The 26,458-nt window shown below is 45.3% G+C and overlaps 2 protein-coding genes across 6 annotated transcripts in view; one reads left to right on the forward strand and one right to left on the reverse strand.

The window, feature by feature from the left end:
- Positions 1–1,711: 1,711 nt before the first annotated feature.
- On the forward strand, positions 1,712–9,913 carry VGLL2 (vestigial like family member 2). Of its 5 annotated transcripts, none has more exons than XM_065631732.1 (4): positions 1,712–1,885; positions 4,130–4,421; positions 6,173–6,679; positions 7,331–9,913. In XM_065631732.1, the coding sequence occupies exons 1-4, from the start codon at positions 1,805–1,807 to the stop codon at positions 7,372–7,374; spliced, it is 924 nt and encodes a 307-aa protein (XP_065487804.1). In that variant the 5' UTR covers positions 1,712–1,804; the 3' UTR covers positions 7,375–9,913. The 5 variants fall into 5 exon arrangements, with proteins under 5 accessions (XP_065487804.1, XP_065487805.1, XP_065487803.1 ...); XM_065631733.1 differs by having other exon boundaries at positions 1,713–1,885; positions 7,493–9,913; XM_065631731.1 differs by lacking the exon at positions 1,712–1,885 and adding an exon at positions 1,943–2,080.
- A 9,364-nt stretch (positions 9,914–19,277) lies between these two features.
- Positions 19,278–26,458, reverse strand: part of ROS1 (ROS proto-oncogene 1, receptor tyrosine kinase) — a 72,401-nt gene continuing 65,220 nt past the window's right edge. Inside the window, exon 44 of the mRNA XM_065631224.1 lies at positions 19,278–19,738. Coding sequence (XP_065487296.1) covers positions 19,593–19,738 — 146 coding nt within the window. The 3' untranslated portion in view covers positions 19,278–19,592. The remainder of the gene's footprint in view (positions 19,739–26,458) is intronic.

The following is a 26,458-nucleotide window of genomic DNA, read 5'->3' on the forward strand; positions in this document are numbered from 1 at the left end:
CTTCCCAAGAGAGGACCCTCAGTCTCTCACTGCACAGAGCGGAGGGGCGTTCCTTAGCTTACTGCCTTATTTTGGATGCCAGCCACAGAGTGAGTCCTTCCCCACACCATGGCTATTCGCTTGCTACTCAGGAGAAATAAAATGATAGACTATGAAATACATTTCCCTTTTTAAGACCTAATACCAACAGTTCTTCCCCTCATTTTCTTCTTGAGCACCGACACAAAATTTGCTCTGCTGGGGGAAGGAACAGTGCTGAGGCTGAACCCCACAGCCATGGCGTTCCAGGCTGCACCGCAGTATGAGATACAAATTTACCAAACTAGAAGAGGGAGGAAAAAAAATGTTTAAATATGAGTTTTAAACCTTGCACCTGGTGCAGAAAAAATTGAAACATATGCTCATTAGGCACTAAAAGATGATTGTGGTGAAGGACAGGCATTCAGAACAATTCTTCTGACTTGGAATTCAAAAATTATGTTTTGGGGGAAACAGAGCCAAATACTAATTTTTAATTGTATTTTCTGCAAAAATTAATTTAAGATTTCCTGGTCTTCAAAATTCAAAGTGTTCATTCTTTTCAGATATTTTTCCCCATAGTTTTGTAAACAATCAGAATTTGAAAACCAAGTAATGTTATTTTGCTCGTATTTTCTGTATTTTTTATTTTATTACAAATGTTTAAAACATGACTTAAAACTGGTCTCTCCACAGTAGTTGTGACCCATACCATGAAGCTGAACGCTTCCAAGAGTTGATATTGAAATGAGAACTTACATCTCTGTTAGAAACGAATCGACCTCCCATGCATCTCCTTCAAAATTAGCGGTTAAGATGCGTTCGCCTATTTACACCTCTGTGTGTCGTACTCAGCAGAAAGGCAGGGAGTAAATCGAGTTTACCTTCAAGATAATTTGTTCTTTTCACGTGCCTTTGCCCTCGGCGTTGTTTGAGTTTCTATTAAATGCAAAAGCATCTTAATTCCCGGCATTTTTAATGATTCAAAGTTTCTCGGAAGATTCCTCCTTGGAAGCCACCGATTTTTCCTCCTTTGCCTCGTCGGAACTTTCAGTACATGTAACTTTGGTGGTGGCATTTTGCGGCGGACGCCGGACTCGGTGGGATTAGAGGGGGTTACCCACATCCCTGCCTTTCCCGAAGCCCGGCTTCATCCACTTCGACAGCGGGGCCCGACGAGCCGGGGGACGATGGGAGCGTCCTGCCCGGGGGGGCGCGGAGGGAGCTGGTACCGGCGGTGGGGCAGCACCCGGTACGGTGAGCACATGAAATAAATGAAACGAAAAGCAGCCGGAGAGGGTCTGCCCCGCTGGGCAAGCCCCCCGCTTCCCCCGCAGCCGCTCCGTTCCACCACACCCCGCGGCCGCCGGCGAGTCCCGACGCGGTCGGGGCGGGCGGCGGGTGCCGGAGCTTCTCCCGCAACTCCCGCCCCGCTGCTCCCGGGCAGCCCCGGCTGCAGGAGAGGGCTCTGCCCGGCTCCCCCACCCCTGCCTCTCGCCGGACCTGGGGCCGGGGCTGAAACTACTCCCCCCACACGGTGCCCACGGAGCCCCGCCGGCCCCGGTGCATTTGCGGGAGGAAGCCGCGCTATAGGGAGGGAGAGAGGCAGGGAAAGAGGGCAGGGAGGGGTTGTCATATCAGCCCAGCGCGGCCTCATCCCCCCTCACTCCTCCCACCAATGAGTGGTGCCTCTTAACCCCCGGGAACCTCCCTCCCGCGAACCACTACTCCACTTTGCAGAACACGAGTTGATGAGAAAAAAAATAATTCTCGGCCGCGGCCAGCCATGAGCTGTTTGGATGTTATGTACCAAGTCTACGGTCCTCCCCAGTCCTACTTCGCAGCAGCCTACAGCCCCTATCACCCGGTACGTGCGGGGGGCAGCGATGAAGAGGCAGGGGGTGGGAGGGGTGCCATCTGGAGGATGGTCGTCTGGGGCCTTACCAAAAGGAAAAAGGGAAAAGGAGAAGGGGAGGGGAAAGGGTGGAGGGGGGAAGATCTGGGAGCCTGCGATGGTGAGTGGAGCAGAACCGCATCCCACCTTGGCGCGGGGCTCGGCAGGGTACGTACCCCGGCGGCGACCGACGGGCTGCGGGCTGCCTTGAGAGCGATTTTATCCCTGCGACGGTTTTTTAGGGATTTTTTTTTCCCCTTTTGCCGGGACGGGCTCCATCCAAGTGCAGCAGCTCAGGGGAGCGATGCCCGCGGTTTGCAGGGGGCCCGCGGGCAGTGGCGAGGGCGAGCTGCCCGGGGCATCGCTCACCCCCTGCGCACCGGCATCCCGGCCGCAGCCGCGGGAGCCACTTCGGGCAGATATTTTGCCAGCCCCTTGGCGAGGTGCTCCGGAATTACCCCTGGAAGAGCGGGACGCGAGAGTGCCGGAAGGTTGCCGCGTCTCCCCGGCTTGACGTAGGGGGAGGAAGCCCCGGCCCCGACCGGGGCAAGGGCTGCTCCCCGCTCTCTCCTCCCGCTCGGCGGCGAGAACTCGGTCCGTTCCACCGGCTCCCGCGGCGGCAGCGGTTGCCTGCGAGACCCGCAGGTACTTCGTGGCCGAGAGCCACGTCTCGCCGCCGCAGTGCGTGCAGCTCCGCCCGACTATCGCGGGTACCGACTGATCACCGAAAGTCGATAAAAGGATCCCGCTGACCGCAGGGATGTTTCGCGGCAAGCACAGCCCGTCGTGCGCGGGGAGCTGCCCGCCGCGGGATGCCTGCTGTCCCGCGTGGGTCAGGGCTCGTTTCCCCGGCCTGCACCTGCTGCACGCCGCTTTCTCTTTCGCCCTCTGGTTTTCTCATTTTTTCCTCCCCCTTATCCGTTCCAGAAATTAATTCCTTCTTCCCTCAGCAAAACGAAAAAGAGGAAGGATAGAGAGAGCAGCACTCCGGGCTCGGGGCGGGCGGCAGCCCCCGTCGTGCGGGGCCGGTGCTGGAGCAAGCGGTTCCACGTAGCACCCGGCGTGGTGGCCCGTGTGCCACCTCCAGCGCCTGGCAGGGGAGCCGGAATACCTGTTACAAATAGCAAATTATGTCTTCCCCTACCTTGCTTTCCTCTCCTACCCCCCCACTCCCCGCACATGGCTTCGTGGCATTACTTAGGGGGATGATCATTACATCAATATCAGAGCCGGGAGCCAAATGGAAAGACCGTCGTCACGAAAGAGTGACATTATTAAATATCTCGCGTGTTTCGGCCCAGGACTTCGAGCCGTCCCCTCGGTGCTTCACCCGGGGCCCGCCCCAGGTCTCTGCCCGCAGCGGCCAAGCCCGGGTTCCGCGTCTCCGTTGCTTATTTCTAAGAAACTCCCAGCAGCTGCAGACAGGCTAACGCTGATAAAGAGAAAATGGGAAACATCCAGCAAACTTCTGTTTTCCCACACAGCGGGATCCAGTGAAAACAGAATGATCTTGTAGGAAATACCTGGAACTTCTTGCTGGCCAGGGAAATACTTTTTTTTCCCCTGAAATGTGTTTGAGGCTGCCAGTGGTTTGTTTTGGTTTTGTTTTGTTTTGTTGGGGTTTTTTTGTGTGTGTGGTTGGGGTTTTTTTGTTTGTTTGTTTTTTCCCTTCCTCCTCCTCGCCGCTGTGAGTTGCAGGACACTCTTTGGGTCAGATTTTGCTATCCGGGGACCGAGCGGCGCTCGCCACCCCCGAGTGCGCGGCCGCCGCCTGCCCGCGGCCCTCGCTTCGTCACCCCACACCTCAGCCCCTTGACGGCCGCTGTCCCCCCAGGAGCCGGCCTGCAAAGTGCCTTCTTGTGCGGGACTTCGTGCTGGGGACCCATCTGTGTAATCCCCCTATCCGGTACGGAGGCTACCTTGCTCCATCCCGGTCGGCATCTCTGGGTTTCGGGTCCCCAGACCAACTTGCAGCCCCTTCGCTGCCTCCGCAGGGTGGGGCAGAAATGCTGCTACGGGGTGCTGGGTGCTGCTGGTGGGACGGCCGGCAGCCGAGGACCAGACTTTTGCATCCTCTGGGAAAACTCGCAAGAGCTGGCTCGGCGCTGCATCCCGGCTGCCACAGAGAGGGACAGCGCACCTTGCCGCGCTGCGCTGCGTAACCGGCTCTGTTTTCTTTCCTTCCTTCCCGTTCCCGCCCCCTCGACTTTCCTCCAGAAACTCGCCTTTTACTCCAAAATGCAAGAAGCCCCGGAGAGCGGCAGCAGCGCCAGCGCCAGCAGCTCCTTCTCTAGCCACCCCGCGACCAGCATCAAGGAGGAAGACTGTAGCCCCGAGAAGGAGCGACCCCCCGAGGCCGAGTACATCAGCTCCCGCTGCGTCCTCTTCACCTACTTCCAGGGGGACATCAGCGCCGTGGTGGACGAGCACTTCAGCCGGGCGCTGAGCCAGCCCAGCAGCTTCTCGCTCGGTAGCGCGAAAGCGGCGCGGAACGCCGGCTCCTGGCGCGGTGAGGCGCGGTGGGGCGCGGGGGAGGGCGGTGGGGCTCGGTGGGGCGCGTAGGGCGGCGGGACCCCCTCCGGGGCATCTCCCTCCTCTCCGCCGGCCGCGGGTGCCCGGCGGGCAGCCCCTGAGAGCCCGTTGTCCCAGTTCGGGAGCCGCGAGCTGCTTGAGTCTTTTAGAGAAAAAAAGGAAAAGAAAACCCCCTTCTGTTTGCGCCGTGCTGCCCGTGCCAAGCGAGGCAGTCGGCGGAACCCAATCGCCTTTACACAGGCGATTTACCTGACGGGGGCTGCAGCCAAACAAGCTGCTGAGGGATCCCCTCACTGTGGCTGTGGCAAGTGCCTCCCCTGCTGACCCAGCCGGGGCAGCTTAAAGTCTAGTGTGGTGGTCATCGAAGGTGGGAACAAAGCAAAAGGCAAATGTGGAAATCATCTTGCCAGCTTCCCACTGCTAAGAATCAGACTGAGTATGTGCCTGGATCTTGTACTACATGTATCACCACCCTGCTTGCTTCTGGAGCAGAGACAAGGACCCTAAATTTCTGAAAATGGCAGCTTTCAGACCTGCCCACAGCAGCGGCCCTGTGCTGGCAAGGCTGAGGCCACAGCTGATGTACAGCTCTCCATAGCCATGCCTGATTCAACATGGACGAGCCCGTCAGGGTACCCAAGGAAGAGGGGAATAACCTTCTCCACTCTCTGCCCACCAGACTTAGGGCAGGCACACCTCCTGTGGCAGTTTTGAGGACCCTTCCTTGGAGGGTCACCCACTCAGCCAAGAGTTGGTTTCCCAGACCCTCCACAAGTTGCCCTTGGTGGTTTCTAAGAATGAAATAGTAGTTTAAATATTTCATGAGCAAAAGATATTCAGTGTTGGAATTGATGCCAGGAGAGGAGAGTTCTTTGCTCATTTTGAACCTCTTCCCTTTTTCCTGAGTAATGCCAGGAGGCAAAACTGACCTACCTTCTCGCAAACACATATCAGGAGTGTGTTTTTGTGTCTCAGGAACAGTGTGCATTGCCAGTTAATAACGCATAGTCTCTATCTGTGCTATTAATAATCCCTAGTCCATCCTGTATGTTGCTTACTGAGTAAAGAAAATGTAGGGTACTTGTCCTTTGCCCTGCCAGTCTCCAAAGATCTGGAGAGTGCCTCCCAAATATGTTAATAATATACCCAAGAAACAGCTGTAAGTCCAGTGTAATAGATGGGAAATTGCCCTCACGTGTTTAGAAAATTCAAGCTGGCCCTTAGTCACATCTCATGCTGTTCCTGCCCACTTTGAAACTGCACAGAAGCAGCAGCCGCTTTCCTGGCAGGATCAGTCATTCCCTGAGGTGTTGGGTGTAAATGCTTAGGCAGGGAGATTACTACAAAAACAAACAAGAACAATCCAATCCTGGAAATTGCTGAGGTGCATAAAAGCTCCCGCTCAGTTTCCACTGCTGAGGAAAAGAGATGTTTACCTCACCTTGGATAACAGCCTTTTCTCTAAATACATAGTAAGAGAAACCTGGAGCAAATAGTTTCAGTTCCATGGGTAAGCCCTGGGCAAGGTGCATTGGATGTTTATCTGGAGGGGAATCTGTACTTGTTGGGAGTAATTTCTTGTGTTTGGCAGTTTTGAGGGGGATAAAGGGAAGGCGAGGGCTGGCTTGAGGGGATTTGGGAATGGGTTGAGCCCTAGGGAAAAGAGGTCAGGGCTTGCTGGATGTGCTCATTGCTGTCTTTCCTTTCTCTGCCTCTGCCTTCATCCAGATGGCTCCTTCCCGATGAGCCAGCGCAGCTTCCCGCCATCCTTCTGGAACAGCACGTACCAGCCCTCCTCGGTCCCAGCCACCCTGAGCAGCCCCCTGGCTGCTGCCGCCCACAGCGAGCTGCCCTTCGCCGCTGCTGATCCCTACGCACCCGCCTCTCTGCACGGCCACCTGCACCAGGGTGGCCCCGAGCCCTGGCACCATGCCCACCACCACCACCACCACCACCACCCCTACATCGGGACACAGAGCACTGCTTACCCCCGCCCTGCCGCCATGCACGAGGTCTACGGGCCCCACTTCGACCCCCGCTACGGCTCGCTCCTCGTGCCCACTGCCTCTGTCCGCCCCCACCGCCTCACCCCCGCCTCCGTGCCCACGCCGGTCAGCCCCCCCTGCGAACTCGGCAAGAGCGAGGCAGGCACTGCCGCAGCCTGGACAACACCGGGACCCTTTCCCAGTGGGGCGGGGGACATGGCACAGAGCCTCAGCCTCAATGTGGACGCAGGTAAAAAGCTGCCCTTGGCCTCTCTGGGTCCTCCCGGCTCAGCTGCACTCCTGCTCCCCGCCTCCCTCACACCACCCAGAGTAGTGGGGATGGACCCTCTCTGGTGGGGTGGATGAGGTACTGCTGTAGGGGGACAAATTGGGGGTGGAAGCCCCGTGGGAGGTACCTGAGCTGTGCCCTGGGTGCCCTTCTTGGGGCTCTCAGGTCAGGCAAGTAAGGAAGGGGAGGGCAAGGATGGGACAGGGCAATGCATCTATGCCCCCCCAACTTCTTTTGAATTTCTGACACCCACAAACATGCCCTGAGGGTACAGGTTGCTTTGTGGTACTCTTGTCCTGGCCCTGGCTCTTCCTCTGCCTTGGACAGCAAGAGCTGGGAGCAAGACAGAGCTACCCCAAAGGTCACGGCTCAGTCCCACCACAAATGGCTCCTTACAGTGGCCCCACTGTAGGCAGGAGGGAGGTGTGCCTACCTGCCATCTGGCTGGGGTCTTCTCCTTGCTCCACAGCCTCCTGGGGCTCCAGAGAGCCCACGCTTTAGACTGATTCCTGATCTCACCTGGCAGAAATGCAGTTTATCTTTCTCTGTCCTTAAATGCCTGTACCTATTTTTCTTCTTCCCTTTTTTTTTTTTTTTTCTCTCCGTTCTCAGGTTTGCAGCCGCAGGATAAAAGCAAGGATCTATACTGGTTTTAGAGCTGTCCTTCACTCTTCTTCCCCTGGCTCTCCCCTGTAGATCTCTGCCTGTTAGACATGGTGGCATTCGGAGCTGAAATCGGGTCAGTTTGTAACAGCTTCTGATCTTGGTTTGCAGCTCGCCGTTACTCCTTCTGTGGTGGATCCCTTCTGAGCTGATGTGCTGACACAAAGACTCCCAGATCCCCCCTTGCCCTTTTCCAAGCCCACTGTGGCCCTGCAGCTCGGGGAAAGACAACAGGACTTAAAAGGACCCGGCATTGCAAGGACGATACTTCAGACTTATTTCAGAGAGGAAGATCCTTCTGTTGCAAGAGGAGAGCCAAAGACGTTGAAGTTCTATTTAAGCAGACCCCATACCCAGAACTGCAGTCAGACTACTCTAAAAGAGTCAAATGACATCATGGATGGTGATGCAAAACCACTGGCCTTCATACAGGGGGCAGAGGAAATCATGAGGGCCTTTTTTTTAGTGGTATGAATATTTTTTTATGGCAGTGAAAATTATTTCTCAAATGCAAACACGGGAAAGCTACTTAGCAGTCTTGAACTGGATTTATACTTTACATTATAGAAAAGTAAAAGGAGAAGAAACTGGAACTCATGAACATTTTTGAATTATCAAGGAACTGTTCAGATTTTTCAGCTTTGTGGTTGTGAGTGGCAAGTGTCTGGCTGAGGCCACCTGCCCTGAGCTTACAGAGATGCAGCTGTTCCATGCACAACTGCTCAAACCCCAGAAAGACAAAAAAGCAAGGTGGCACTTTTCAGACTTTGGCACAACATTTGCATTGGATATAAAACAGTTGTTTGGTTGTGGTTTTTTGGTTTTGTTTTGTTTTTTACAAGAAAAATTTTCTGGTGAAAGAAACCCCCTCTTTAAAGCAGGCGAAGGAAACCTGTGAAGAACTGCTTGCCCTCAACCCACCAGCCTTTAAGAGGAACATCTGAAGGAAAGGCACATAATGGACAATAGGTCTGAGTTGCCTCTAACATTTCTCTTTGTCTTCTTGTTGCTGTCATTTTGTCACTTTAATAGTTGTTTTGTTTTGGTTTTTTTGAAAGGAGGAATAAGGTATCTATTTAACAGTAGAAAAGCTGTATTAAAGGTATCTCCTTTTTCACCCTGTGTGCTTTTATGAAGAATTAAAGCTAAATAAGATAAATGAAGCATACTGGAAGCTTCAGGATGAAACAGGAAAAATGCCTGTCATGTGGATGAAGTGGGTTATTTTATTACTTTGCATTATAGATGAAGAGAAATCCTAGCAGTTGAAAATATTTCATTACTGAGTAAAAAATACAGTGATAAATACAAAAGATAAGAAAATGCAAGTTGGTTGCAGTGCTACGTTTTAGTGCATGATATATCTGTAAGACAGGTTAATGTAAGGGGGCTGCTCCATAGTAGCAGCTGTTCCTTCATAAAGCTGATAGAAGAGCGGACTGTAGCATTCAGCATTGCTATTGCACAAGCAAATTAAAATGCTATTATTGGGTGATGAATAATTAATGAAACAGAGCAGAAGTGGCAATTTCCCCTTAAATGCTGACTATTTACAAGCAAAGTGTCTGCTCCCAACACTACTGTGCTTTGTTTTGTTCTAATTTTTCTTAATGTAAGGTCTTTGAAAGCTGACAAAGTTCAATGCATGTAAGAGTCTTAACATTACCTCTCTGACACTGGGAGAAGCAGTAGAAAATGGACTTTTCTGCCACAATGAGAGTTTTTAACTTCTGACACTCTCACGTAATCTGATGTAATGTTCACCACGCGTCAGAAATGGAGTCAAGAAAAACCAAAACACTCTTGTCCCAGGTTTCAGCTGAGCCATAACTCCATTTATGGGAAAGAATAGGAATCCCAATAGTAAGAATACCATGACACAGTGTGAGTAAATACTGTGAGAAGCTGACAAGGAGCTGCTTTGAAATACACCGTATGTGGAACATCCCTGGCCAGAGCTTGGCACATGGCAGGAGGTGACTTGCTGTGATTCCTTTAGCCAAACGCGCCCCTGAGCATTTCGCCCTCAGCCTCCAATTAGCCAGAGCCCAGACAAGCTGTAAAGGGCAAGGGCACGACTCCAGAATTTATATGACTGGTTAAACCAAAAATGTTCTGAGGTGTCTATTAAGAAAAAAGGCAGCAGGGTTTTGCAGGAGAAAAGTAGCTGAAAATGACGTTTAACTTTACTGTTGCAGAGGCTTGGAGCTAACAGGATCATTCTGTAGCATTTGCCTGTGGTTTTCTTTAGGGTGTTTTTAACGTTTGTTTGGTTGTTGTTGTTTTTTAATATTAATGTGGCTCTAGCATTGGTTGTGCTTCACCAGAATAGTTTCTTTTTTCTTTCTTTTCCCCCCCTGTCCTCTACGATTCATAATAAGAAGGACTGGGAAATACAGCACGAATACATTCGGAAATATTCATACAAGCACAAACCAGTCATATACTTTATTGGCATTTACAATTCATTTTGACTGTGAATGTTTTCAAGCATGAGAATTTATGCAATGAATACATGGATATTGCCTTTGACATTTGTTCTTCAGGTACTCTTTTTTATTGTCGTATTGTGAGAGCATCTCAAGGCGAGATTGTGGCTCAAGGTGTTAGATGTTATGCAAACAATTTTTTAAAAATATTCCTACTCCAGATGGAGTGCAGTCTGAAAGTGCACATGCCGTATTTTGGCTAATCCTTGCAGAGTTTTGCTCACTCAGCATTACTCTGACTTCAGAGGCACTGCTCACAGCATCTACCTTTAACGTTTGGGAGTGAATCTTTGCAGGACTGGAGCCACAGCTCCTAAGGCAGTAACAGTGCAAATAACCTCGGTGCTATTTCACAGGTCTGTTTTATTCCTCTTCGCTTCACAGATTGATTGCTTAATCATGAATGCTTGCAGGAAATCTGGAAATAGAAAAGGAATGCTTCTTATATGTTACATATGTCTTATACGTCATGTGTTTGTCACACACCAGAAGAACAGGGCTGTGGGTCCTGTAGCCCGAAGAGCAGAATATCCCACTGCCCCTTTTGCAAGTGTTGTGCAGAGGTTTGAACCAGCTTGTGCTCTCTGACTGCCCACCTGACAAACAAAGGAGCCTGGCTGGGACAGACAGACAAACAAGCTCTGAGCCCTTTCATGCAGAGTCCAGGGAAAGAGGCAGAGGGATGGGATCTGCCTCAGAGCACGGCAGTACAGGGTGTAGCGAGAGGATCCACTGATACCAAGAGTGGTTTGTAGAAGTTTGCAGAGTGAACTCTGAGCATATTCACTGCAGACATTTATTTTCCATTCTGAAAGTAACTGAAACTTAGCAAAGTACAAAAGAATACTGTTTAAATCAACTCCAAGGTTAACAGTGATCTATCAAGGAAAGGGTGGAAGTGAGGATGGGATATAATATTTGTGGTCGTAGTCTCCACTTTATTTTAATGAGGGTTTCACTTTGGTACAGCTGCAGTTGCAAGAACGTGGCAGAGAGCTCTTTAGACACATCTATATGTGGCCCTGAACTTACAGTCTAATGTTGGCGAGCCTTAGGGTAACCTTCCTTGCTTCCCGTCTCCTTTTCCAGTGGATTTTCCATAGGACTTCCCAGCAGAGGAGGAGGGGGCAAGGAGAGCGAGGGTGAAGGAGCCTGAGTAATCCCTTGTGCCTCTGCTGGACCATGTGCTGCCTGTCTCTGAGGAAATATATCTGCCCTGTCTCCTCCTTGGGTCATGCTGGACCGCTGTCCCTTCTCGCCTTCCCTTTGAAGTCCTGTTTAGGTTCCTGACAAGCTCTAGTGAGGGCTTAAAGGTTGGTCTCTTCCTAGAAGGGAGGAAAAATGCTGCTGGTGGCTTTAGATGCACTAGCATTCTCAGACTGGTAGTTCTCGTGCATCTTTTTCTGGGCAAGGGTTGTAATTAACATGCCCTTTTGATTACAGAAGGGTGAGCCAGCTCCTCTGGGGGATTGCAGCGTCCTGGCTGGCTTCCCTGGCCTGCTACCCAGAGGAGCAGTTGTGGCATGGGAAGGAGAAAGGCTCACGGTGTGATTATCTAGAGGAGTGAGGTATTGATTCTGTAGGCTAGGGAATTTTGCTTAGGGAAATGGGAATAGGGGAGAGTTAAAATAAACATTTTTTAAAATCAAAAAAAGGAAAAAGGAAAAGAAGAGAAAGGAGAAGAAGAAGGAGAAGAAAAAGAAAAAAGGAGAAGGAAAAGAAGAAGGAGAAGGAAAAAATAAAAATAAAAAGAAGAAAAAAGGAAAAGGAGAAAAAGAAAAAGAAAAAGGAGAAAAAGAAAAAGAAAAAGGAGAAAAAGAACAGGAAAAATAAAAATAAAAAAAAAAGAAAAAGAAAAAGAAAAAGAAAGAGAAAAAGAAAAAGAAAGAGAAAAAGAAAAAGAAAGAGAAAAAGAAAAAGAAAAAGAAAGAGAAAAAGAAAAAGAAAAAGAAAGAGAAAAAGAATAAGAAAAAGAAAAAGAATAAGAAAAAGAAAAAGAAAGAGAAAAAGAAAAAGAAAGAGAAAAAGAAAAAGAAAGAGAAAAAGAAAGAGAAAAAGAAAAAGAAAGAGAAAAAGAAAAAGAAAAAGAAAAAGAAAAAAGAAAAAGAATAAGAAAAAGAAAAAGAAAAAGAAAGATAAAAAGAAAAATCTTTACTTCAGTCAGCCCCCAGGCTTCAGGTCTACAGCCTTGGCAACCATAGTGTTAAGTTAATTCCCAGAACAGTTAGACTGTTCCCTAAACCGACTGTACTTATAAGCAGCTCAGGCCAGCAGGGTCCCCCTGTTCAGGTCCATCTCTAATCACAGAGGAGAAGTTACCTTTGCAGTGCACCTTCTATTGCCTCCACAGCCCGGCATAACCCATGAATCATGTGCACCAACCTGTGAGTGTAAACTCTAACAGAGAGGCGCTGGGGGACCATGTCTCCCCTCCTCCTGCCTCTGTCCTCTGTGCATCAGGTCCTGTGGGAGAAAGCGAAGGCACTGGAGGAGCCCAGGCAAGGTGTAGAGGTGTGGGGTGCTGGGTTCAGGGAGCAGGCTGCAGGTTGCAAGGGTGCAAGGGTGCACATCCCTGGTCCCCACTCACATGCAAGGCAATCTCCCTTTGCCATGCTTGCCTGCAGCTCACAAAAACACAGGCTGACAGAGGAACGAACCATTTCTTTAAGGTTGTGTCAGTTGCTTATTTACATCCACAGTAAAGGCAGGATAAATACAGAACAGAAGAGCTGTCCCACTAGAAGTTGTAATACCACACTGGACATTACTGAGGGGGCTCCGTCTCCTCATTACGTGGGATATTCCCACCTGGCCCAGGAACGGCTGCAACGCACGCTCCTCATTCATCACACCCCCACAACTTCTCCACTCATCTTCTCCTTGACTTCTGGATCAAGGCCTGACTCTGCATCTCGTCCCCTCTCTGTTCTCCTGCTGCACCCTGTCTCTTCCTTCCTGCACATACTTCCCTGGCCCCACGCTGCAGCAATGAGGAGCAAAGAAATGGCATTAGGAGAGACACAAACTTTCCCATCAGTGCTGTTTGCATGAAGTTGAAGCACGAGTATTTGTACAATAAACAGACTTGGACCGACATAGACTCCCTGCAGAAAAGCCAGTATGTGGCCTCAATCCCGTACCATACTCCTGTGGTAGGAACCAAGCCCTAATCCCCGATCCAGTGGAACTACTTTTTTTTTTTTTTTTTTTCCACAGAGTCCTAAAGAGCTGCAACAGCCCCAGTTGCACACAGACACAAATGATTATTCTCTCCTGACAGAGCTGCACAGCTCCCTCCTTGTATTTAACTGCAGTCCCAGTGAGCTGGATCAGGAAAGAGACACTTGATAGCTGCTGTTTCCGTGGTTGAAATATTTGTGAAGTTAGCGCATAATCTGAAAGCAGAAACTAATAAATTATAGGGTGCTAATTGGGGCCGGAGTGGAGCTGTCAATCATATTATCCTAAACACACAGAGACCCTCATAACCTAAAAAGGCAAGAGAGCCTCCAGGAGCAGCTCCCAGTTGTCACTAGCCATGACCTCCACTTCAGTGAGAGCACAGAGAGTCAAGGCAGAGAATTTATTCTGCTAAGAAAATGCAAATCTCATGTTTAAGAGGGCACTTGTATTTGGTTTTGTTTGCCCTCTTTGGGAGGGTATTTCTCAGGGCACTTTATTGGTTTGTTTTGTCACTTCACTTGACATTCTTGCAACTTAAAAAAAATATAAATCAGATAAGAATTTGCAATTTTTATATACGCATGGTCCTTAGAGTAACAGTCATAAATTTTGTCACAGTCCAAACTCTTTGGATATAGGCCTGTCTTCTAAAAGCCATCTTATTGCTCACATTTTTTTTTTTTTCTTCTCATGCCCCAGAAACACATAAACTACTTTGAAGCTGCAGGAGTCTGTGATCTGGGCCAAAACACAAGTGTGCAAACACAGTAGTAACAGGGCATTTGCAGCTCTAGTCACTTTGTCACCACCTTTTCTTATACTGCTTTCATCAAGATCAAGTATTTTACTCATCGTATAAAATTGAATCGAAGGATGCTAAAGAGGTCTAGTAACACTTTTCCCTATAAATTAATTTCTATATGGAGACAGGTAGACATTTCAGAAAGCATTCCTTGCACAAAAGATCTGAAAGACATTAGGAGCAACCTAAAAGTTAGGAGTGAAAAAGCTTGATTTTGGTGGCAGTATGACTACTGCATGCAGACCTGACAACTGAGCCTGAAGGTCCAACCCTTTTCCTGGTGACACCTCACCCACCCCTCGGTGACTATCTAAACTTACTGCTGCAAGACCACATGACTAAGTGTACAAAGACTTTTAAAGATATTTCTAAATGTGTGATTTTTTTCCTGCATTTTTGATGCCTGTATTAATTATTTAATGCCAGTCTTGAATATTGGCAAGAAATAGGACCCACAGTCCCTTCTCTGCTTGCTTCTGTGAAGAGAAATGAGAGCATCTAACCTGGCGATGCTGCCACTAAAGCCAAGAGCCATCTCTGAGTGGGGTAGGCAAGAGGACATATTTGACAACGGACTGTGGTTTATCATGGCCACTAATTTTGTTTTAGTAGATTCAGGTACAGGATAATTCTTTGTGCCTTAAGCAACAGACTCAAAAATTAAAGAGTGATGCCTCTAGTAAGATAACAAAGACTATGTCAGCAGACAAACCGATGGAAGCACAAAGCTGGAAAAGTCCTACTTGAAGAACACAAGGCTGCACCGTGTAAGTAGGTTTTGATCCTTGGGGATGTGGTGATATCAGACTGAAGAAATACAAAGATGTAAGAGAAGATATTCTCATAAAAGGTTAATTCTGTGACTCCCAGACTTCTGCCTCTCCTGTTTCTCTGTAAGAGAAAGCTAAATATATTCGCAACTGGAAATTACTGAGAACTTACACATGGTCAGCCCTCCTGGAAAGGTGCGAAAATTGGATAGGTGAAGAGAAATACACCAGGAGATTAATCAGAGTGGTGAGATTTTGGTGGTACAAAACATGTTGAAACTCCACTGAGTTTCCTATAGGACAGGTGAAGAGGTAACTGTAGTTGCTTACTGTAGTGCATAGGAGAACAAAGGCATTTCAGTGGCCACATCTCTGCCAAGCACTAAGTGACTTGTCAGGGAAGATAGGAGAGAAAAAAAAATCAGGAAAAAGAAGATCCAGCTATGTCAACAGCATTGCAAAAGGGACTGGTACCCAAACAGAGAGTGGCTGTTTCACAGCTCCATCCTTACCGTAAAAGATAGAAGGTCGTGATGAACATCCTCCAAATGGAAGACGTCATCTGAAGAAGTTAACACATTATTAAAAAGGTCATTTTATACGGCAGTATCAGTCGTGTCACTGGCAATAATGACAATATTTTGGCGTCATCACTTGGCTTTGATGCACTGGGTTTCTGGTTATTTATTAGAGTTAAAACATAATGTCAGTTAGAGGTGCCAAGTGTCATTATAAATAGACCCACGATCGCTTAAAAATCCACCTGGTATGCAAGCTCCTGCAACTCACTGCAGTGTGTGTGTGTGTCAGGAAAACTTTCAAGAATCAGTTAAAAGAAATGAAGGTGAACCAGAATTTTTTAACCACCATCAGACCTGTCAGGGGTATTTTACAGACATTCTTTTCTATAATGACTATTTTCAGGTCTGTTATAGCTGAGTTAAGATCAGGTTTGCGTAGAAAGACATAAGTTTGAATCTAGAAGGAAGCTTGCCTTCACAGTTCTTATTAAAATGCACAGTCTTAAACCTGTACCACAAAGAATCAGTTTCACCTGGTTGTGTGCCTTCATATGCAGCATGCCACAGATATCAGAGAAAAAAAAAGCCACCAAAAGATGGAGGTATTAGTCAATTAAAGTAGACAGTAAAACTGCGCTGAAAACAGCTGAGAGAAGCAAGGATTCAGTGGCCCTGCAATAAAGATCTTTGTGCCCTTCCATACAAGTATTTAGGGAACCAAATTTTGAGGGACCTTGTGATCTGAAGGATCTTACTAGTCTGTGTTATCTAGGGTACCAGGAAAGCTGAGAAACAACAACTTATTTCTCAGCCCTGGGCCCTGGCTCGAGCTTCTCACATAAGCGCGGCTGTGGTGAACTCAGCTCCTGCCTTTCTTGTCCCTGCCACTTATTAGTTTTTGCAGGTAAAGAAGTAATAGAAAACACTCATGTTAGCAGTGTAGCTGCACGACCTTTTGCCTTTATGGTAGTGATTAAGTTGCCTGAATCTTGGGACGATGCCATTGAATGACTGACAGTAAAGTCTCCCAGAGAAGATGAGACTTGAATGTTAAATATAAAAAAGGCAAAGAAATAATCTGAAGGCCTCACATTTTTCAGTCCTATGTGATACAAGCAAACATGTCTTTTGCTTTCCATATCTCAAAAAATCCTCTTTTCAAAATGTATAAGTTTCGTCTTTGGAGATCCTGACATCCACAATCCCATAACTCGTGTCAGGCTGCTGAGTGGTCCCTCTGCGGCACATGGGCATGAGTGAGTGATCCCACTGAAACGTGGCATGTCTCACAGCCGCAGCTACATGTAAATTTTCTATAAGTTTATCTGTGACCCAGTAAAGACTTAATATTTTTGTTATAAAGCATTATTTTTTCCTTTGTAGGATCTTGATTGTGGTCCTGAATGGCAAACCTGAGGTACACAGGTTTTGGATAGATCTGGGCATGAGGATGTGCTGGCTCAAAGGCCCTTGCAAACAACTCTGAAAAAGAGAAATGCACTGATGGTCGGGTGTTACCTTCTGCTGTAGACCAAGGGAACTGATGACAGCAGACCTAGAATTGATGCCACTGGAAATACTGCCTTAGTAAATATGTAGCATCTGCCCTGGCCCTTCACATTTACAAAATAATTTAAAAACTTTAATTAATCACCACAGTATTTGTGTTATGTTGTAGTAAATACTATTCATAGGTAGCAGTAATTATTTTTCATCCATTCATATGGATGTCAAGTCTGCAGCTGAGAGATTAAATAAGCCAGCTAAAGCCACATAGTATGTCCATGTCTGTCCAAGCACGGCTCAGAGTTCAGTCATTGCCAGCACTAGTGGGTAGTGTGCGGTATCACGTCCTGAAGCATGCTCACCATCATTCCTCAGTGATCTCGCCAAGTGTTTGCGTTGGCATCAAGAAGCAAGTAAGATCTTGAGACAGGAACTGACTGCAAACCAGAGACTCACCTGGGACATCAGCACCTGGCACCACACGTCTCCTCTTCCTGGGCAGGTTAGAGACTGTGCTGGGTCTGGCTGGGATGGACTTCATTTTCTTCATAGCAGCTTATCTTCAATGAGATAGAGAAGGTGAAGTGATGAAGATGTGTAAAGAAAAGGGTGATAGGGAAACATGAGGGAATAAGAAATTCTTTGCAAGTGCCATCATGAGTGGATGCAAGTGAGGCAAGTTTGCATACAGCAAATTCAGCTTTACCGTGACTCAGTGGAACAGTTGTGTTTGCATCCTTCCTCTAAGCCAGGGAAATGTGGGGGAATGGAGTGATGGGTAGGGCCATGCTCAGAGCTGACAAACTGTATCACTGAGCATCCCTCAGATCACTGCATGTATGGGGAAGGTTAGGTATTGTGTCTTTCAGTGAATTCAGCAAGTTGTAGATCAGGATCCTTAGATTTGGATTGAAAGATTTGTGGTTTATCCAGTCCAATCCATTTTTCATATTATTAGGTGCAAAAGGCATAGATCACTAGTCGATATCCTGAGCTTTCCTTTATTGGCAATGTGTTAAACTTGACGTTTTCTTCTTCATCATGCTGTGAGAAATCCTCCATTAAAATTAGTCTTGTCTTGAAACACTTATAAACTGTTGAGAAAGCAAGAGTTATCTTCCCCTCTGTTTTTTCTGTACTGCTTTGGGTATTCATGGCTACTTCAAGAACTCAGGGGCGTTACTTCTGGCTGCTGTCTGCCACTGACACTCACCTTGCCCGTTAACCTATTTTCCCTGTGTTGGACAGGCTCTTGCGTGACTCTTTTCCAACTTGGACCTACACGAATCTGAACTGACTTGGGTTATCACATCACAGACATGGTCATGGGGCCTGTGAAAGGTGTTGCCTAGACAAAAAATTGGCAGGATTCTAGGCCTCTTCTGCCAAAGAAAAAGATAGCATATGAAGTCCCATTGATTTTCAAAACTTTTGTTTGTGGCTTGCTGAGTGAGCAGTACTCTGTAGTTAGGTGGAATTACACACATATATGAAGTCATCTGGGTGTGGTGAGTACAGAACTGGGGTCTTCTTGGTTTCTGACCAGCGCATGCTACTGGTTAGTAAATGTTATTCATGTTTAAGTTACTGAAATGGAAGGAACGGCTGTACAACCACTCAAGCAGCACTTGAAGAGCAAGGAAACATTATACAGTGTTTATGTATTTGTCTGTCACTCGTGGTCTGGTAAGCATAGCTTAGGATTAAAAAACAAAGTGTTGCAGTTATTGTTATTAGCAAATCTGGCTTGTACACTAATTTGTAGATGAAGAAAAAAATTTACATAATTATAGACTGCTTGAATGAGCTTTGTCAGGAACTTTGAAGAATCCTGATTCAAAAGATGTCCATTTCTATTTCTTTTGAGTAAAATGGTCAAGCCCCTAATTTCTTGTTCATTTGTGTTGGATCTCTGTTTAACAAACTTTTGAAGCTTGATTTCAGTGGAGCCACGTATTGAAAATGTATACATTTTGACATCAGATAGTGCCTTTACTACTTTTCAGTGTCTCCCATTATCAAATATTTGCATAAAATCAAAGCACATTTCTAGCTTCCTGACAGATGTCAGTGAAGAGCTCTGCATAATTTGCAAACTTCTATTCATGATGGAAATGTTCCAAAAGGTTCATTGTTGTCTTTTATTCAATAATGATTTATGTATCATTTTATTATATACTTTGACTTGATCTTCAAACACATCAAGGAAAAGTACCTCCCTTCACCCAGTCTGATAAAAAATAAGCAAGGATGATGAACATTAAAAAGGGAAAGGAAAATAAACGTAAGAGAAAAAGGACTGTCTAGATTCACACATCAATTGCTGTGCAACTTAACGTTCAAGATGACTGTAAGCATTTGCTCAAATTAAATAATGAAATAGACCATTCCCAGCAATGGGCAACCCAGACTCCTTTCTTCAGTTGCTTTCTGATTTGGAGTTCATAAAAATACATCAGGAATTTATGTTAGTTTTTCAATTTGTAAAGTCTTATTCGTGCACAATGAAGCTATATTTCAACTGTTTTTTCTTTTCATGAGTGAGTTTGTCCCTTCTTTGAAACAGCACATCAGCGCTTCCTTTTCGGAAGGACTGCCTGTGTCTGAGGCATATGTGATTGCATAAGTTTGATCAACACTACAGTAAAATCACTTGCTGTCTGATTATAAGTTTTATTCCCTTAAACTATCTCCTGTGAAACACCCAAGACATAACATGTAGAAAATTAAAAGTTACATAATTGTTGTCTTATTCTGCTACACATCATTCAGTACCTTATGATATTTTGTGATAATTTTAGTGTTTTAGAGAGTTGTTGGGTTTTTTTAAGACACCTCTGTAAGTGTGACAACGTGCTGAATATTTTCCTTGGCTTTTGTCTTCTTTGACAGAGCTTTTTCTCTTCTTTTCCTCCTTCTTTCAAACAGAGGGAACCAGACTTAAGTATGTTCAGCCAAACTGATGCTTCCTTGATCTTGCTTGCCTTCTTTGACTAATACCAAATAATTTAAGCCCTCTTGATTCCTTGTTTCCATCAACATGGCTGAAAGAATACTGTCTGAATCTGCACATGGAACATCACTATCTGTATTAAAAAGAAAGACAACAGCCCAGTGATATACATGTAGTATTAGAAAGTAAACAACATCAGACAGCTGTTGGAGAAAGTTGGCTTAGTGACCACATAAAGAGCGACTGATGATTCAGATTTGTTTTCCCGCTTTTGCCTGTGTGGATTATAGCTTTAAGCAAATCACTAGGGAAGGTTGGTCATCACTATCTGTACCTCCACAGGCAGTAATACAGTTATGAACACATGGTTCTCTTCTTTTGGTAATAAAGATAGCCTGCATAAAGCCAAAGTGATTTTAATCTGTACCTTTGTGTCACCCTGATAATAACACTGCTAAAGAGTACTGTAACATAGGCGGTTTTCTGCCTACTAAATCATTATGTATAGTCTCTCTAAAGGACTTGTAATATTCTGTCTTTCTAGAAGCTTAAACTTGGCAATCCAGTGTGTTTTCACCATTTCTAAAAACTTTATATTTTTTCCCTAATTTGATGCTGTTCACACATGCAGTTGCCTGAAATCTGTTGCAGGGGATACATATTTTTCAAAATGTAAAAATACTAACTAAAGTCTCAAGTGATAACTGTTACCATTTTGTGGATTTATTTTTGTAAGATATACCTTCTTTTATTACACTCCTTTTCTTACTTCATAACTGGAAAATGAAGCATGCAACATTCAAGGTTTTCTGTTCAAAACAAACACAAGCATTGTGTTGTTGCACAAGGCAATATACAGTTTATTATGTCACTATAATCATACACTCTCCCAAGCTATAAAGTCAGAAGTCTGTTCCACATGCTAGAGTCCATCAGGAAAGATTATCAGGAGAAGTCTGAAGGAGAATTTAGTTTTTAGGAACCTGTTAGCAAGATGAGGACTGAGACACAGAGCAAACTGTGGTCACATACCACAGTGACTGACAGCTATGAAAAATCATTTGATACTCACTTTGTCAGTTCAGGACTATTATGGCAATATTTAGTAATTCAATCCCGACCAAGACTTTACCAAACAGTACAGCTCTTTGTATTTGAGTTTTGTTTCATAAAGCTTTTAATGGAAACCCTTGGGGGCAAGTTGCTTTGGAAAACGCATACTGGGAAATGCTGAGGGCATGTTTGCAGTAAACCCTTAAGAGAGAAACCTTAAAATAAAGACCCAAGTAAAACTGGGTATTTACAGACCAGACATATGCCGGCTGACCTGTCTAAGTATAGAACACTAGAGGAGCATTCAGATTTGTTTCCTGTATAAGTATCTGGAACTGATGAGGTGATGTTTACACAAATGTGAGTATGAGGTCACTGAGATATTTTTACCAGATATATAGATACATTACTAATTCTTTCCCCAACAGATCTGAAGAACTACAGAATATATAAAATATTATAATCCTTTTTCAGCTTATGCCCCACTGCGTTTCTCATTATAGTGAAAAAGAGCTAAAAATATCAAACACCTTGCCCTGGTTTTACTTTTTGAGCTTGGGGACAAAATAAACAGGAAGGACTATTTTTGCAGAATATGCTTACCCTATCCAAAACCAGAGGAAGAATATAATGTTGATGTCCTTTCTTCTATGACATGACACATATGAGCTACATATTGCCACTCTCACAATGAGATTTTTGACTACAAGTGCCCTTTCCTTCACTGTTGTGTCATCTCTTAACGCAATGTTCGGCACCTATGAAAGCTTAGCACCATTCTGCCATACAAGCCAAAAAATCTATGAAAATATGTCAGTAGTACCATGCTTGCCTCTCATGTAAGTCAGCAAAGCAAGCAAATAATTTTTGCTTACTTAGCTGTATGATGGATGGAGGTAAAAGGTAATTAAAATGAGTAACTGAGGAAAAAAATATCATTATATGTTGTGAAATTCCCTGAGAATTGTCAGATGTAGAAGCTCCACCAACACCCTGGGAAGCCAGAAGCCAATGCAGAGAATTCTGAATACACGTTGGAAGCCCCTTCCAAAAAACATTAAGAATTTGAAGCAAGATAGAGAGAAGCTGGAGTGAGAAGGTAGATCAGTATATTCATGAGATATCATTCTTTTACTTTCAGTTTTAACATTGCTAAAATTAGTTGATTGATGTATAGTCATGCTGGGTTATACGTGAGTAAATGCAGGATAAACCATGTGATGTGATCCCCTCAGATTTCACAAGCAAGGCCACGCTGACCCAACAAAACATCCCAAGACAAGGCGTCCAAGGAACACCTTCATGGAATCTGAAGTCGTGCTGGAGAGTCAACTCCAAACACTTAAATCCTGAGGGGTTGTCTACGCCGCGGACTGCTGCATAGTGTAGAGTTACCCATGTCTGCTTTGAACACCCTACCTCAGGACAAGAGGCGGGCTAGCTCTTGCACTCCAGAACTTTGTACAGGCTGAGAAGTACGCTGCTGAAGAGCAGGTTCTCACCAAGCTCCGTGCTCTCTCAGGTAGACTGCTTCCAGTAACTAAAATGGCACATTCAAAGCTCGGCACTGTACTTGCATGGATACGTGTTATCAGGTCCTAAATGCACGTAGCTTTGACCTTGCTGGACACTTTTCCTAGTAATGGTGTGCTTGAAGCACAACTTCTGAGCCAAATTGCAGGTAAATTTATCACAACGCATCCCTCCAGGGGTAGGCAGATGCTTACTCTAGAGAGGCCTGCATTAATTAACACAAGAAACTGTGGTCGCCTGACTCATACTAATGGGGGATGGAGTTAGCTTGCTTAGCCTCCTCTGAGGAGACTGGTCCCAAACTGATAAAATCTGTGCTTCCTCCTCCCCAATCTCAGCATCTCAGTCGGCTGCTTCCTGCCACAGGGCAGCCAGGGTGCCGAGCTGGGTCACGTATCCTGCCTTGCAGTCGCAGAGTGGCTTTCCTTGTCTGCTCTATAGGCTGTGTGGGCTCACATGTTTTGAAGTCTTGCCTGGAAGGGTGCAAATTTTTGTGGTGTCTTGATAAGCAGATGGTTTTTTTGGTGTTTAAGTTCAGAAGGTGACAACATAGAAGAAGAAAAAAAAAAGTCCATAGAAAGGCTGATTGGTAGAGACTGAACAAACTGATCTAGAGATTTTGTTCTTCTAATCACAGTTATTTCAGGGCCAGATCCTCAGCTAGAATGAATTAAAAACACTCCATAGAAACTGGTGGGATGCCACTGATTTACACCAGCTAAGTAGCCAGCCTGAGGCTTTACTAATTCTGGGTAACACAATCCCTTATGATGCTTAACACCTTCAATATGGTAAGGTATTTAGAAGTGAAGCCACGTTTACTTTTTCCCACTAACATCTTCTTGCTTTTCTCATATGCGCTCTGCCCTTTGTCCCTGCCACACAAGGCACATTGTAGTAAAACAAGAGAGTGGCTGACTTACTGGCATGGCTGAAAGATGTGCCCCACGGTGAACACATTCAAAAGACGCGTTTGATGACATATCTTTATTAAGGGTGTAAAAGGTGGCTATTGAACCCTGACTTCTGCACCTCAGCTATGTTGGTAAGCTCACGGAGATAGTTCCTGTGTGGAGAGTATTTTCCTAATACCTGCTGGCCACCTGGAACTGAAGGTGCTGTGTTTCAGTTTCTGCACATTGCCAGTAAGAATATAAATAGAACAAATATATATCCGTTTTAATACTCCACTCTGTATTATATATCAGCTGAGATATATCTGTGTTTCCTGTCTGATGAAGCATATGATCTTGCATGGTTTGAGGGTGACTCACCAAGCTTTGCTATTCTGTCAGACACTAAAGGTGCTAAAAGTGAGAATTTTGCTCATCCTGCATTTCCACTGCACTAAACTGCTTGAAGCACTGACTACCTGTCTTCTTATTTTAATAGATTCTTGAGAGATCTGTGGATTGAAACCTCTGTGTACAAGAAGCTGTCTTGGGAAATACAGATATAAACCTGTTTGTTATCTTGTTTGTTATCATTTATAATATAAGAGCACCAAAAAAGGTAATTTCCATATTTGCTGAAATACAATAAGGCTGCATAAACAGGAAAGCATCCCCCTCACCTTCTCTGGGTCACAAAGCAGGATTCATTTTAATAAGTTTGAATCACCCAGATCTTACATGTCTGGTTTAAGCTCCTTGCCTAGGCTGCCTTACCAGTCAATGGAGAGAGAAAGGAGGAATTAATCCCTTTGTAGAGGTGATTATTTCACATTCTTACCTTTACGCAATAACATCCCCTGAACATGTCCGCAACTCTCTGGTGACTGTCAAACAGCCTAGACAGCCAGCATAAATGCAGTGCCTGAGTTTTAGTTGCTGATATCTATACACCTATACTACACAAATGTCAGCTCTTATCATATAATCGGATTTTTTTTCCTCAGTCCCAGGCAAAATATTAGCATGACTTTCTTTGCAGTATCATATGGCTTGTGTGTGCTCTCTGGAATCAAACAGCATTTTTCTAGGGGACAAATAAGAAACGATCACGTCACCAAGTCACTCTTTTCCTGCAGTGTTGTAACCACTTGCTGTTTTGGAAGAAGCCTTTTCTCTGACCTCCGCTGGCTTTGGGTCAGCCACTCACTAAGCTAAGTGGGGAAGAGGATTACTGAATTTCAGAAAAATACAAAGGAGGCTAGGTTTTTAAAATGTCTCTTATCAACACATCTGCTTTAGAGAAGCTTCCGTTTGTCCAAGTGATTACTTTAAGTTCAGAGAGGTGTGCAGAATAGTTTTTAAATTTGTCTGGTTTTAGGAAAATAAACTGATGACTCTCACACAGGGAACAGCAAACCAGTACTACTCAGCCAGTAGAGAGGGCAGACAGATAATTAATGGTGAAATCACTGATTCCAGATTTTAATATCAAATCCCTTCAATATGAGGCTTTGCATTGAGATTAAAAAAAAAAAAAGGTGATATTTTTAGCAAGTACCTTAATTACTGAAAAAAAAAAATACACCGAGCCAGTGGCTTTGGAACGAAAAGCAAAAAAAAGGAAACATTACAAAATTCTGTTTTATCTTCCCATATTTTTCAAGCAGTATCTCCAGCTTAGAGATTTAAAAATGATGGGTTTGAGGCCAAATGTGTTTCTTTTCAGTCTTTTGCCCTGGATTTCCTCAGGCTCTCTCCAGCTGCCCTGCATCTCCTCTCACCACTTCCAGCAGTAAAAGTGTGGTGCTGTGACACAGCTTCTGGGCAATTACACATTTTTTCCTTATAGGTCCAAAAAGGATTGTGGGGAGCAGCACTGATAAGAACAGCCCTCCTGGGTCATAAAGGCAAGGAGCTGCTCCAGCTGCTTAATGCCCAGTTGTCTGATGTTGGAAAAGATGTTTGCCAAAACAAGCAGGTGTTTCTATCCATAAAGGTGCACACTCGGGACCTGAAAACATATAGTGCTGTCTTGTATGTGTAAATGTAAGAAGCTATGTCTGAAAATAGATGGACTGGTTATTTTTACAGCAATCCTGTTAGAATGCTGATTCATGACATTTCATCTGCATTTCTTGAAACTGGAAGAAGAAGAGCAGATCTTTCAGCAATGAATGGGGACTCTGGTGACGGGGCCTCTGCTCAGTTGATGCCTACCAGATTCAAAACCCACCAGTGTCTCAGTCCTCCAACTGGATAGTCCCTTCCTTACTCAAAAAAATATTGTTAATGCTCCTTAATGCCCATGACCAATGTCCTGGGAAAGCCTGTAAGAGCAAGAAGAAAAAGCTCTGAACTGTTAGACCTGTGTCTGGTCCTGAGCTTGCTTCCCGCCCTTCGCAAGCAGCAGTGCTAAGAGCTGCTGGTATTTCTCAGGCATATTTATTGCCACTTGATGCCTTCTTTGGAAGGGTAACTCTTGCAATAACAAACCTGGTGTCCCTTTTGCCATCTCCATGCTCTCCCATTAGTGTGCTGTCTAGACCACTAACATACCGTCCGTATTAGTTCACCCAGACTTGCAAGCTGTGTGTCATACTGCACCAGCATTAATGTTGTTGAGAAAATCTGATGTTTTCCAGCTCTCCCACCTAGGAAACAGTATTGACAATGTGTACAGACCTCCTAAAGGTAAGGCTCAACAGAATTTGGAAGGTGTATGATTCTATGTAGGGCTAAGTATCACAGTTATTTTGAGGCCTGTGGTTCCACTTTGCTTGACATTTGGCTCTTTCTCTGGAACCAAGTCTTCTGGTGAAAGCAAGTATTTCTTGGCAGGAGGCTCGTGACAGGAGTTTCATTACACACAAAGGCCAATGACCACGTAACATTTTTGGAAAATGTTTTCCAGGACAATCCGTCATGGAACAGTCTTTTGGATTATTTGTTTTGGCTGTCATCTTTCTACTACCACTACAAACACCAGAGGTACTTCAGTTAGTCCCAACCGAAAATGAATGCAAATTTTAAAAATTGTTTACTTATTATATAGTGTTTTACAAATCACAAACTGAGATACTATTTACACAGAGTCATAATGGAGCATGGATTTCAGTCCAGAAGCTTAACTAGAACCCAAATTGCCATTTCTTGCTTAAATCAATTGCACTTCTGAAGCCCATGTTTCACTGAACTCCACTGCATGAGATTTACATTGCAGGGAGAAAAACCGTTGAATTAATCTAATGCTGGAGAGCTACATGCATGTGTCCCTGATCAGACAATTCAGCAACACTTAGACATCACCAAGACTCTAGGCCTTCAGGGAAGTATGCAGCATAACATTTTAACAGGCTTATAAAGCCTACTTGGGG

The sequence above is a fragment of the Caloenas nicobarica genome, chromosome 3 (assembly GCF_036013445.1).
Source record: "Caloenas nicobarica isolate bCalNic1 chromosome 3, bCalNic1.hap1, whole genome shotgun sequence".
NCBI classification, from domain to species: domain Eukaryota; kingdom Metazoa; phylum Chordata; class Aves; order Columbiformes; family Columbidae; genus Caloenas; species Caloenas nicobarica.